General features: G+C 55.0%; 1 protein-coding gene and 1 long non-coding RNA gene across 3 annotated transcripts; one reads left to right on the top strand and one right to left on the bottom strand.

Moving 5' to 3' along the window:
• Positions 1-203: 203 nt before the first annotated feature.
• On the bottom strand, positions 204-11461 carry Fam89a (family with sequence similarity 89 member A). Its single transcript, XM_020176638.2, has 2 exons — positions 11195-11461; positions 204-1343 (listed from the first exon to the last, which is right to left on the bottom strand). The coding sequence occupies exons 1-2, from the start codon at positions 11459-11461 to the stop codon at positions 1080-1082; spliced, it is 531 nt and encodes a 176-aa protein (XP_020032227.1). The 3' UTR covers positions 204-1079.
• LOC141417576 (uncharacterized) lies at positions 3073-10649 on the top strand. Of its 2 annotated transcripts, none has more exons than XR_012442236.1 (2): positions 3073-3175; positions 7331-10649. It is a non-coding gene; the product is annotated as an uncharacterized lncRNA (long non-coding RNA). The 2 variants fall into 2 exon arrangements; XR_012442237.1 differs by having other exon boundaries at positions 7219-10649.
• Positions 11462-13317: the final 1856 nt, after the last annotated feature.

Below are 13317 nucleotides of genomic sequence, written 5' to 3'. Positions count from 1 at the left end.
TGCAGAGATGAAATGAACCCCCAGACTTGGGCATGGGGAAGCCAGCAGAGGAACTGAGCAGAGACTCTTCCTCTGTGTGACACCCAATTCATGAGTGTGGAGCCTGGGACCAGGTAAGGGGTCATGTTGAGTTGCATGCTCCCCCCTCCAACCTGAAGATGGCGATGGTGAGCAATTATCACTGAAAGAAAGAGGAGTCAGCCTGGAATTGTCTTACGGATATTCAAAGTTGTAGCTCGACAGGGTAAAGCTTTCCAAATCCACTTAATGGCAAAACCTCATTTTCTTTCACATTCAGGATTAAGAACAAAATAATACATGGCAACAGCTGGGCATTTTATCCTCATGTTTAACCTACAAAGTAACATTCCCATAAAGTGTGTTAATAAATACATAAGGCCTTGGGCGGGAGGGAGGGCAGTCGGCTGTGTCATACTAGTTACATCCAGAGTCTCTGAAAACCAGCCCTGCCATCCCACAGTGAACGGTGCAGAACTGGGTTGTCGTTTTTATCATCTTCCCTCCTTCTACACCCGACGAAGAATGATCTACAGTTTTCATGGGGTGAGAGAAAGCAGTTGGCTGGTGTGGCAGAAAGGTATTCTTCAGTAGAAAGCTCTCACCCGGGCACCTCGACCATTAGTGATGCAGCTTACAAACCAAGCAGAACAAAGAGTCGAAAAGCTCATTAACAGCAAGAAAAGCTGCAGACCACACTGAGGAGGGGGCACAGTGAAGTGGTTTGCCCACCTCACACACCAGAAGCAGGAACCCTAAACCAAAAACAGTGAATAATCTGGTAAATTGCCCTTACAGAACACCCACTAAGGCCTTCCACAAGAATCCCATTAATCTCCCATAAGCCAACCTCAGGCCTGCCTAATACTCGGTGTCACAGAGTCTAAGTCCCTCCAGGCCACCCAGCAGACCCTGCAGCCATCCCACGCAGATGAATCAGCACTAAACTTGTGGCATTTGTCCCTGCACTAGGGACCATCCGCCACGCAGGGCAGCGCTGCTTTCTTGCAGGAGAAGCAGATGCCGACAGTCTGCCGGGGTCAAAGGCCCCATCTGAAGCCCTAAATGGACTCCAGAATCCAGTTGCTGCTGGACAGCGGGGAGACAGGCAGTGACAAGTCTCGAAGAGGGCCTCGGCCTCTGCCTTCATGGAGGGAGCTCTGCGCTTGGAAGTCTTCCTCCTCCTCGCCGAAGAAGCCGTTCTCCAGGGTGTAGGCACAGTCTGGGCTGGAGGCTGCCTGACACGCTCCCTTGTACTCCTGAATCGACTCGTAAAGGCTGTACAGTTGGCAGAGCAAGGACATGTCCAGCTGGCGAAGGCCAACCTTGAGGGAAGGGTGGGGAGGTAAAAACAAGAAGTCAGCACTGGAGTTTAATTTCAGTTGCGCTCTCAGACGGCAGTCTGCCCAGGCCAGCACATTCCTTCCTTCCACACCGAGAATGACTCAGAGCGGCTTTGCTGGGATGCTCTGGATTTCTACACCTTCCCTGTGCCCTGCCACACCCCCGACATTGCTCAGTGTCTGGAAAGGGTCGCACCTGTAGGGAGTTCACTCTGGTGCTCTTCAGCATGCCTGGTGAAACAACAGCAGGTTTCATGGGGGATGCCAGGTCACAGGGTGTCTGTCCCTCTCCCTAATCAGACTTGCAGAACACCTACATTTGCTTTGCCGTCCACTATGTTAGGGCCTAAGCAATTCAGTCATTCTCAACTCCCAGGGGCACAGAGTGACCAGTTCATCAGTCACTGATGACACACGAGCGCCTGCACATCAGCCTCTACACTGGAGCCCCTAAGTACCCAGGACCATCAGAGGTCAGACCCCCCTCTCCTCTACCTCAGTCCTAACCCACAGTAGCTGTGGAACCCATCCCCAAAGCACCCGGATGACCGTGAAGCCCAGTAAGACATGTCCTTGGCAGCATCCCCTGGAAGCTGTCTTCACAAAAGCAGGTGGTGACAGAAAGGGAACACTTAGAAAGTCACAACTGAGTTCATCTTCAAGTTCTTCCCCAGTGCGATCCTGGAGAAAAGCTGTGAGGACAGGAAATGTCCTTTGTCAGTCACAGAGAGAACGTCAGTCATGACACTCAGAAAGCAGGAGAGCCCAGTGCACCTTAACCTTCAGTGGAGTCGAGAACCATGAGGGGACGTGAGTCAGCAGCCTGGGCCACTGGACGACCGTCTTCCAACAAGCCCTCGCTGATGCTGACCACACAGCTGGACCTGCTGGGAGCCCAAGAGGAAGAAACACTCAGCAAGGAGTTGGAGAACGCCGCCTTCTGTCTGTCCACCCTGAGGGAGTTGCTTACCATCTCTGACAATAGCTTCTCCTGGGGACCTGTGAGGAGGGTCAAATGAAACCCAGTCCATGTCAGGTCCCAGCCCACAGCAGATACTGCCCATGGTAACCGCTCACAACACACGCCACATGTACACGTGACAGACTGCAGAGGAGTTCAGTTTCTATGGCCGCCAGAATGGCTGTTCACTCCACTGATTCTGACTCAGCAACCCCAAATGCACCTGACCCTTCTAGGATTAAGACAAGGAATACTAACTTTAATAAAGTCATACCTCCCATTTGTTTACGAAATCCCACCAGCGCTTCATCAGAAACCTGGACACACTTCTACCCATGCACTCTGACACCTGCAGGGTAACTTTCCAAGATTCTACTTCCCACTTCTGTTCACAATGAACAGATGTGAACGTTCACCTTCCTGGGTCACCTGGGGTCGGTCCAGGGGGAGAAAGGAGCCTGGGCTCGATGGCTCTGAAACCGTGCTAGATGGTAACCCCATGCCACCCAGAGACACATGGCTCCAGGCTGCTCTCCTGAGGTAGTGCTCCCCAGCCACCCACCTCCCCGCCTGCCCTCTCTGCAGTGCAGCACAGCACGGCACAGCAGGGGTGACTCAGAGCTGCTTTGTCACTGAGTAGGACACTGGCCTGGAAGCAAGTCAGACCCGCCTAGAGCACTGCGCAGGTCTGCGCACTCCTATTACACAACCGAACCCGTGCCAAGGGCTCAGGCAGATGTAACAGGACCTGCACACGCCTCCGCAGGCCCCGGCTCCTCAATGCCGCCTCGTTCAGGCATCAGACTCAACTTCCTCTGGCTTGCAAGAAACCCTGCAATTAGCTAGGCCTCAGGTAAGTAGCCCCGAGTTCCTGCCCAGGACACCTGGTCCTCCCCTGGGCTGTCTAACACTTTCATTTTGCAGAGCAGCTGAAAACCCTGGGGCTGCACTCCATCACCTGGCCTGCCTGTTCCTCTGCCTCCACCTTCCACCTGCACTGCAGGCAAGCTTCAGGTCAGGTGGAGACCCTTCACCCGAATGGCCCCACCTGGCTCTGAGTTGGTTAAGACCTCACAGCCGTTCCCACTTCAGGACGCTGACTGCCTCAGCCATACTTCATCCTTTCCCTCCGCGTCTCCACCTGACTTCTGGCATTTATGCCTACTTTCCACACAGATCCCTTCTCCTGCTGTGACCCATCCCCATTGGGCACCCTCAGCACCCAGACCAGAGCCCTGCAGAGGAGACATGCGGGTGGTGGCTGGAGAACTCGCAGACACCCTACAGAGAAAGCACAGGTGGCAGCAGAAGCCTGGCCTGGAGAGGGTGGTCCTGGGTCCCCTGCATTCCTCAGGCAGGCACAGAGCTAGGCAGGCAGCCCTGGTGCCTACAGCCATCACAGACAGTGCTCTCATCAGAACCATGTCTGAGAGGAGCAAGGGGCTGGACCACAGTTCCTCCTGAGGCTCTACAGCATGGAGCAGTCTGGGATGTGGCAAAGGGAAAGAGGGAACATCCCCGGGGGGCTGGGCTGCAGGACACAATGAAGTCCCTTCCAGAGAAAACAGTGAGGCAGGGAGGGAACTGAGGGGACTCAGCAAGCCCTTAACACCTACCACTGGTCCCTTCACCCAGGGGACCTGCCATCCTAGGAAGTGTGCACACTTATCCTGGTAGGAGGACAGGGGCTGCTCTCCTCGTCCACAGCTGGATTTAGAAAGCACTGCACCCTTCTGAAAACTGCTGTGAAAACTCAAACAAGCTCATTGAAGAAAAATACAGAACTCCCAGACCCTGCCACTGACGGTCCTTTATTCTAGACCCTGAGAAAGTCTTCCCCTGCCACCAACTGCTAATGTCCTTCCTTCTCTGCTCCTGCTTCCTTCCTGGCCATTCTCCCTTTTCCTGCCAGCTCCCCTCACTCCTCCTGCTGCCAGGTGGCTACCGCCTCGGCCTGGCCTCCTCCCCTCCCCACCCCAATCACTTCCTTTTCCATGCAAAACCTTAACAATAGACTCGACTGTGGGACTACACTAGACCGGACGGTGGGGCCCAGCTGGGGTTTGGTCACTGAAGTCTCAAGAGCATCTGAAGGCTGCAGCAGGGGAGGGGTTCTGAACGCAAGGAGACAAGGCTTAGGAGATCAGACGGAGTTTTAAAAGGAAATTTTTGCTGATTCAAAACATCATGAAAACATAGTGTTTTTAAGGATAAAAACATTTTTAAGAATACTAAGAAACTAGATGTAAAAGTTGAGGTAATTCATTAGTGTGCTAAGAGATAAAAGCAATGTCTTCCCAAATACAGCAGAGTTGAAACACCCAAACATACAGGGAAGTGGTCTTATTTCTGCTCCATGCCACAGTGGAAAAGCAGAGGCCAGGTGGACTGCACCTGTGAGATGACACTCCTGCCAGCCCACTGTCTCCTCTCACTGCCCACCCTCAACCTGGGCAGAAAACCACCAGGTTTAAGAAATGATGGTATAAAACTGGCCGCGGTGGCCAATGTCTGTAATCCCTGCACTCGGGAGACTGAGGCAGGAGGAACAGGAGGTTCGGGCTGGCCTGGGCCACAGAGCCAGCAGGAGCCTGTGAGGGTTGGGGGAGAGAGGGGGAACACGAATGAATTATGGTGTAGCCACAGTCAAATCGGGGCACTCACTCAAGGGGAGGCAGCTCTGTCTATCACAGTGGCCAAGGTGCCGTTACCCCAAAGCTCAGCAGGGGCTCACAGCGCACACAGACAAACTTTTGACCGGAAGACAAAATGTCTGCAGAACTTTCTGGAAAGCAGGACTGGGTGAAGGAGGAGAGGGGAACCATTGCTCCTTCAATTCACAGCTTTCTATCCTGCTTTACATTTCCCCAGCCAGCATATTTCTCTTAATTTTAAGAGCTCGTAGGGCTGGGGCTACAGTTCAGTGGCCCAGTGCTTGCCTGGCATGTGTGGGGGCTGGGTTCCACCCCCAGCTGCTGGCAGGATTACATACTTCAGAAGCTTTCAGGACCAGCTGACAGGTATCAACAGCCATAAGACACCACATTCCTTTGCTAACTAGCTCATTTCTAGGGACGGGGCAGAAGCCCGGCTGTACACAGGGACGTCCTCCTCCTCGCTCCGAGGTGGGCACTGATTCTGTGTAGTATCAGCTGAGCGTACACCTGGCCAGAGACCATGAGACAGGGACTAGACCATACCCAGGTACCCGTGCAGGACGACTGTGCAGCCTGCCTTGGGGATCACAGCCCATGTTCACGGGGCTTTTGGGCCTGGGCTGCGATGACAGACATACGTCACCATACCTGGCTCGTTGTTTACTTTTGGCTTTTCTGAATTTTCCAGCTTTTCTGCATGAATTTTGCTTAACTTACAGTGAGAGACACCTTCCAGTCATCCTTTAAAAACGTAGTGAGTAAGCATAGACAGACGGCTTGTGAATCATTTTAGAAAAGACTCAGGAAATGGGCAAACGTGATCAAGGTGTCCATCTTGTACCCACAAGACTGCACACAAAGCAAAGAGAGCAGAGGCCCCAGCGGCCGTAACCTGGTTTCTGATAAACATGTGTTGACAGGAGGACGCTGACCTGCACACTAGTCAGATAAAGCAGAGGAAAGGAGGCCAGCAGACGCACCGCCTGAGCTCCGTGGACAGAGCAGCCCCCTTGGGCCCCATGCTGACCTGTGTCATTTGGGCGGCTTCACCTCCTGTTGGTGTCTTAGCCCCCACCAAGCAAGCTTAGGACTTCACTCTGAAGAGCCCTGGTGATTCAGACAGAAGATAAACCCATTTGTGTGGTTAACCCCCCCACCAGACTAAGCCAAGCCCAAAGCTGGCCCCACCCTACACGTACGGGTCAGTTCCCCCCACTAGGTTCCGAAGTCCCAGGTGGGGTTTCTGCTACTGAGTGTGGAGGGCCACTTTGAACCTCATCGTGCTCAGCAACAGGTAGAAGAAAAGCAATTGCACATCTTCATTAAAAATGTCTTTGTACATTCTTTTGACTATAAAAATGAAACATTCTAAGGGCATTAAAAATTCAAATGGCTCACACTGCAAGCTCAGGTACTCAGGGTAGAGACAGGGAAGACTGCAGTTCAAATCAACCCAGGCAAAAAGTTATCAAGATCCCATCTCAGTAAAGTCAGACATGGTGGTACAAGACTATAGTCCCAGCTACTTGGGAGGCCACAGATAAGAGGATGGAGGTTCTCAGGTTGGCCCTTGCAAGAAAATAAGACCCTAACTGAAAAACAGCTAAAGGGGTAAGGCTCAGGTGGTAGAGGGCCTGTCTAGCAAATGCAAGACCCTGAGTTCAAACCTCAGTACTGCCAAAAAATTTAACTTAACCACCTGGATCCATCCAGTCAACCACCTAGGAAGACATCGGTCACTCTCCTTCCCTTCTCGTCTCCACATGCCTTAGTCACCTCCCTCTGCCCACCAGCCCGACTGGCCTTCGCAGAGATAACCTTGACTATGGGGCTCAGGTCAAGGGCAGTGCCCCACCCCATCCGAGGCACAGACTATGCACTCCTGCAAGACCTGACTATCAGGAACAACCAAAGAAGTGGACAGGCAAAACACCAACAGGCCACGTGCCTTAGTGAGTTTCTGAAGTCCTAGAAGGCAGGCCCAGGGATTTTGTCTCTAGGGTCCTATGGAGAATGACCACCTCTGTGCTGAGTGTCTGTGGGGACGGCCATGGGGATGGTGAGGGGGAGGTGGGCTCTGCCTGCAGGATGGCATTGGCCGAGGGCAATATCTGCTGCCCAGCCAGCCTCGGGGCTGATTTCCTGAGTCTGTGGTCCGCACGTGCAGCTCCTACCACAGGGTCGGGGGAAATGGCTTTGTGAGGGGAATCTGACATCCCTGTCCCTGTGGTGTTTACAGTGGCTTTCCTTGAGCAAAATCATGGCGCCTCCAGTCGCTGCTTTGTGGGAGGGACCTGCAAGAGGCCATCATGGGCTTCTCAAGCCGCCCTACATATCCTTGTTCCCACCAGCCTCCAAGACAGAGCTCCGGCAATGCAGAGACCAGGGCCTGCGCAGTGGAGGGTGCTGAAGTCCTCAAGGTGCAGAAGCACAGGGGCTGAAGTGAGGAGGTACCCATCATGCCAACCAGTGGGACACCCAGACGTTTACATGTAACCACGGACGGACGCCTTCAGCTAAAAGGGGAAGAAGGAGCAGGGTTGTGCTACTTGTAAGGCACTTGTGAGTTTGGTAAACGATCAGTTGATAGTTTGCTATAGCTTGGTAAATACCAGATGAAAGTTTAAAGTGCTATGAGAAAATACCTCTTCTAATCACAGGACTACGACCACCATGACCTCGCCTGGCCGTCCTCGCCTGCAAACTGTCCTTCTGTGGGGAACATGGTCTCACCAACTTAATAAAATACAATGCTGTCCTTGTCACTACTAGCTGGCCCAGGCTAGCCAAGCTACCAAAACTGGGCAATCGGTGTCCTTCTGCAGTATTTACAAACTGGAACTAAGTATGGCCAAAACTGAGCCTCAATATGTCAGGGCCAAGTTCCAACAGGAGGAAACGCGGAAAGTGCAGGGGAGGGAGAACCCCTCAGTGCAGTCTGGCTCTGGTCTGTCTCTGCACACGTCCAGCCCTTTCATAAGCGCCTCCTTTTGCAAAAAGCTACTTCCAAGTGCATTTCTAACACTAACAGAGACTTCCGCAGAGAAGAATGAGCACCTCCAGATTAAGCACATCCCGCAGGTGTTACCTGCTGCTGAACGACCAGGCATGTCCCACTTGTCCTCGTATTCCCCACAGTAAGCATGCTGAACGTGACCTAAAAACACTCTCCGATGTGGAAATAGCAAACGTCTTTAAAAGGACTTTTTCAGTTCTTGCTTTTACAGAGCAAGTGGCTACAGAACTTCACAGATGTGGCTACCAGAATAGGAAGCACAGACACTTGGAACTGAAGCCATAAACTGCACAGAACAGGGTGTCACCAATCATGGGACCGAATCCTCTGCCCACGTGGGCCCCCACCTCTCCGCCCTGGACAGCAGCTCCCCCAGACTCCACCCGGTGCCCTCAGTGCCCCTCCTGTGAGGTGGTATTTGCTTCCCGGGGTTCTCTGCAACCCAGGTCTCTCTTCCAGCCTGCAGCTCCGCCTTCTGAGATGTAAGTGCTCGCCACTCGTCCCCAAGACAGCCACTCGTCCCCACCCACTGCTGCAATGCAAGGAACCCCACCTGCCCATTATCAGGGTTCAAGAGGAGACACCTCCCATTGCCACACAAAGACACAGTGTGTAGTCACCGGAGACAATTACATAGGTAGTGACAACAGGTGTGACAAAGGCATCCCAGAACACGCAACGTGATCCATGTGCACAGAGTACAGTGGGTGATGATTAGACAGGGCTCTGGGCAGGATCTGTGACAGCAGGGGAGTTAAATGCTGGTAATCTGACTTTTTAACATAAAATAGACTTTAAGAACGCATCCCACAGAAAACTTCTAAGGCTTGAGTAAGTCAATGTGTAGGAAGCGCTTGTTTTGTTATTTTCAAACAGGGTCTCCCCATGCAGCACAAAGTGTCCTGGAACTCACTATACAGGCCAGGTGGCCACAAATTCACCTTCTTCCTGCCTGTCTCCTGGTGCTGGGATTACAGGCATGAACCACCGGGTCTGCCAAAAGTACTCATTTTTTGCCTCTATATAAGCTATCCAAAAATATTAGCAGTGATCATATCTGTGCCAGGACTGTAATTTTTAATTGTTTTGCTTTGATGCACTTTCCATAAAAAAAAAAAAAGCTTGAAGCATCTTTGATTCCTTTTTTGTCACCTTTGTGGACTCTGACATTTAATTAGCAGTTCCTGTAGCTTATTCTAGCTTCTGCCTCCAAAACCCAGCTCCCACTGGACTGTTCAGTGTTGCAGAACCCAGCCCTTCTGGGCATCTCCCAGGGAGCCTCCTCCCTCTCTCCTGTGCCTGCTGCGTGCCGTCCTCCTGCTGGTGGAGCCCGTGATACCCAAGCTTCCCACGCCACTAAGGCCACCTTCCATCCCCTTGCTCAGGCTCGTGGTGGTCGAGCTGCAGGCTCACAGTGCTAGCTTTCTGCCCCTTCCCTTCCTGGTGCCCTTCTTGTTGAGTCCTGTCACCTGAGGTCTCCACCCCTCCAGGACTGCAGGTTTTCTAAGAGACACCCTCCCCTTCTCTGCAGGACCTGTGATATCTAGTTATGTCCCATCACAGATGTGACCTCAGGCCTTCAAATGACCTAGAGCCACACAGACATTCTACAGAAGATTCTGGAGGGAACCCAGAGCCCCAGCAGTAAATCTCTTAAAGAGACAGTGCTTTTAAAGATCTAGTGACAGTTCTTGAAAGGGACTTGTCAGGACCTGTAGCCATGCAATCTTTATTACAGCTGAGTATCAGACAGAGGAAGGGAGGCTGTTTCTTAGGCTGAGAAGCCCTCTGGCCTAAGGCATAATTATAAGCTTGTGACTGTCCTTTATTCACACCAGGAGGGAATGGCAGCTGGCTCCCAAGCCATTACAGCAACCTCCAGAGCCTCTTATTCAAGAAAGGAATTCAAAGCAGGGCAGGGTGGCTCATCCTGTAATCCCAGATACCTGAGAGGCAGAGATGGGGAGGATGGAGGTTTGAGGCCAATCCCAGGCAAAAAGTTCACAGACCCAACAAAATGCTGGATGTGGTGTACGCCTATCTTCCCAGCTATGCAGGAAGCCTAAGTAGGAGGATGCCGTCCAGGCTTACTTGGCAAAGGAAAAAAAAAAAATGAGACCCTACCTCAAAAATAGCCAATGCAAAAAGGAGTGGGGAAGCGGCTCACGTGGTAGAGAGTCAGCCTAGCAAGCTGGAGGCCCTGAGTTCAAACACCAGTACCGCCCTCCTCCCCAACCCCCAAAAAACAGGAACTAAACACCCAGGTGGGTCTTCCTGTTTCGCCCCACTCTGTATGTTGGAGTTCAGCTGTAAACACACTGGGTTGCACTTATCTGATAAAAACGCTGTTCGCTGGCCGCACCACCCTCGTGCTCGTGTTTATTAATAAATAAAAATGGTTGGCTTGGAGCTTAAGTGGTTCTGGAGGACGCCTAGAACATCTTTTCAGAGAATTAGGAATTACTTCAACGCCAGCGGCAGAGTGGGAGGCAGGATCTAATTAAGAGTGAAGAAGCTGCTGTCTGGATTCAATTACGTCTTGGTTCTCGCAACAGACACAGACGCTCCTGGAAAACCACGGAGGCATGAACTGAAATTTTCTAAACAATATGCTAAATGCACCAGGTGACTTAAAGGCTCAAATCCTTTAACAATTTCGGTGACTTTATTCTTGGGGTGGGGGGGAAGCGGCTTTTCTGTATTAGGTTTCCTTAATAAAGTACCTGGCCTAGGGAAGGCAGATCGCGGACAAGGGGACGGCCAGGGAGGAGGGTGGGGTCGGCGTTGTGTCCCCTCGGCCCCCGCGCCCGGGCGGGAAGGAGGGCTGGGCAAGGCTGGCTGCGACCCGGATCCCGGTCGCGGACCCCTAACTCGGTGTCCCGGTGCAGGAACACCAACTGCGCCGCCCAGCCCTGGAAAAATTAAGTCCCGCTGCCGGGACCAGACACAGCTCCAGGGAGTCACGGGGCGGCCATCGAGAATGGAGGACGAGGACAACGGCCTCGCCGGGTCCCCGATCACGGGCTGCGCGGCCGTCCGCCCCCTCCGGGACGCAGGAAGCTCCGCGCTCAGTCCGGATCTCAGCGCGGCTGTTCCCTCTGCGGTCCGCCCACCCCGCGCCGCGCGGACCGCGGGCTCCCCGGGGAAAGGACGCCCCCCACCCGACGGCCCCCAACGGCCGCGCCCCGCGCCGTCTCACCATCTCCTTGCGCAGCAGCGCCAGCGCGGCGTCCAGGTTCGGGGGCTTGGCGCGGAGCCCCGCCGCCCGCGCCCCGCCGCCCGCGCCCCCGCGGCTCAGCTCGTCCTGGATGCGCGACTTCTGCGCGTACAGCCGCTCCAGGTGCCGCCAGCCGCCTGCCGCGCCGCCCGCCGCCGAGTGCAGAAGCCCGCTCAGGCTCTTGGGCAGCGGCGGCAGCCCGTCCACCCGCAGCCCGCGCGCCGCGCCCGCCGCCCCGGCCATGCTCATCGTGTCCCGCCCCGCCACGCGCCGGCGCCCGCCAAGGTCCTGGGAACCCCGCGGGGCCGCGCCCCTTGCCGCCACGCCCACTGTCCGTCCGCGGGACTCCGCCCACCACCGGGCCCCGCCTACTGCCCCTCGGAGTCACGCCCACTGCCCCCCCCGTCCGGGAGGGCCCCGCCTACTGCCCCCATGGGACCACGCCCACTGCCGGGCCCCGCGGCCCCACCCCAGCGGGACCCGCCCACTGCCCCCTCCCGCCCCCCCGCGCGGGACCCCGCCCCCTCCGCTCCCTCTGAGGCCCCGCCAGGAGCGCGCGCCCATCGAGGTCCTGGGAGCCCCGCGGAGCCCCGCCCACGGCCCCGCCCTGCGGGCCCCGCCCACTATCCCACCCATCGGGCCCCGCCCACTGCCCCGCCCTGCGGGCCCCGCCCTCTCCGCACCCTCTCTGTGGCCCCGCCGGGAACGCGCGCCCACCGAGGTCCCCGGAACCCAGTCCACTTCTCGCCCCGCCCACTGCCAGGCCCCTTCCACTGCCGGGCCCCGCCCCCTCCGCTTCCTCTGAGGCCTCCGTGGTCCCGAGACCCTGCCAGGTCCCGGACTGCCCCACCCGCCGAGCCCCGCCCCCACTCCGCGGGTCCCTGGCTCCCCGAGACCCCGCCCTGCAGCCGGGCTGGCCTCCAGATGGGTCCTTACCCTTCTGCGACGCCCCGGGCCCAGTGCCCCGTCTCACCTCCCGCCCCAGCCCCACCCCTCTGCGCCCCACCTCCAACCCGATCCCACCCTTCCAGTCCAGTCCTCACCCCTTCTGCGCCCTCAGCCCCAGCCTCCCCACTCACCTCCAGCCAGGCTCCTGCTGCCCTCACCTGCCCATGCTCCAAGACCGGACCTAGTACACCCACCTGCTCACAAAGACCAGCCCCCAAGGGGCCGCAGGTGCAAGAGCACTAGCTGTACATCGCGGGGGAGGCCAGGTGTCGCGTCTGGCTGGCCATCGGGAGGACTGGGGACAGCTAGACCTGCGTGGGGCTCGTGTTCTCACGTGTTCGCTGGCTTTGGTTGATGCGCGCAGCACCGAGAAGAGCGCCTTGTCCACTTGGGGAACTTGAAGAGACTAACGAACGTGTCTTTCAGCCTGGCCATGAACACAGAGCAATTCCAAATTGAAACGTCAGGGAAAAGACGCTAGGTCTTGGGAACTAACCCTCAATTCAGACAAACCAAAACAAAACAAAACTGGACTCGCTCCTTAAAGAAAGGAGAGAAGAGAGACAGGCTTTGCCCCTTCCAGGGAAAAGAAAAATGGCAGACAGCTCTAACCAACTTAGACACAAAGGTGAGGAAGTTAGAGTTAGGGTGCAATGCAGCATACACAGTGAAGTCTTTATCTTTGCGGTGCTGGAGATCAAATCCCCGCCAAGTGTGCGCACTGAGCAAGCTCTCTTCCACTGAGCTACACCCCCAACCCTTGGAGTGAATACCCAAGATTACTGGGTTTGGTTATGAAGGGACTTTCTGTTCTGAATGCATTCAGTAGAAACATAATTATGAAGTGTTCTGAGTGCTTCAGACACCTAACATAAAAGCATCCTCTGTCTTCCCAGGGGCCTCTCTCCTTTTTAATCTTCCCACACATAGAACTCACCCCAAAAGCAATAAGAGAAATTGGTGTTGGGACTGGGTGACCAGGAGATGACTGTGAGAGGCCACAGGTCAGGAGGTGAGATTTGCGGCTGGAGGCTTCTCTACCCACCCCTCCCCAGAATTTGCCACCTCCTCCCTGAGCCCCACCTTCCAGTAATTACCTAGCCATCTTTCCAAGTGTCAAGTATTCATTCAAACAGCAAGTAGAGCAGCTTGCCCGC

This window comes from Castor canadensis, chromosome 15 (genome assembly GCF_047511655.1).
Source record: "Castor canadensis chromosome 15, mCasCan1.hap1v2, whole genome shotgun sequence".
NCBI lineage: Eukaryota > Metazoa > Chordata > Mammalia > Rodentia > Castoridae > Castor > Castor canadensis.
Note: the sequence above shows the minus strand (reverse complement) of the source record. Positions and strands in the feature narration are given on the sequence as shown.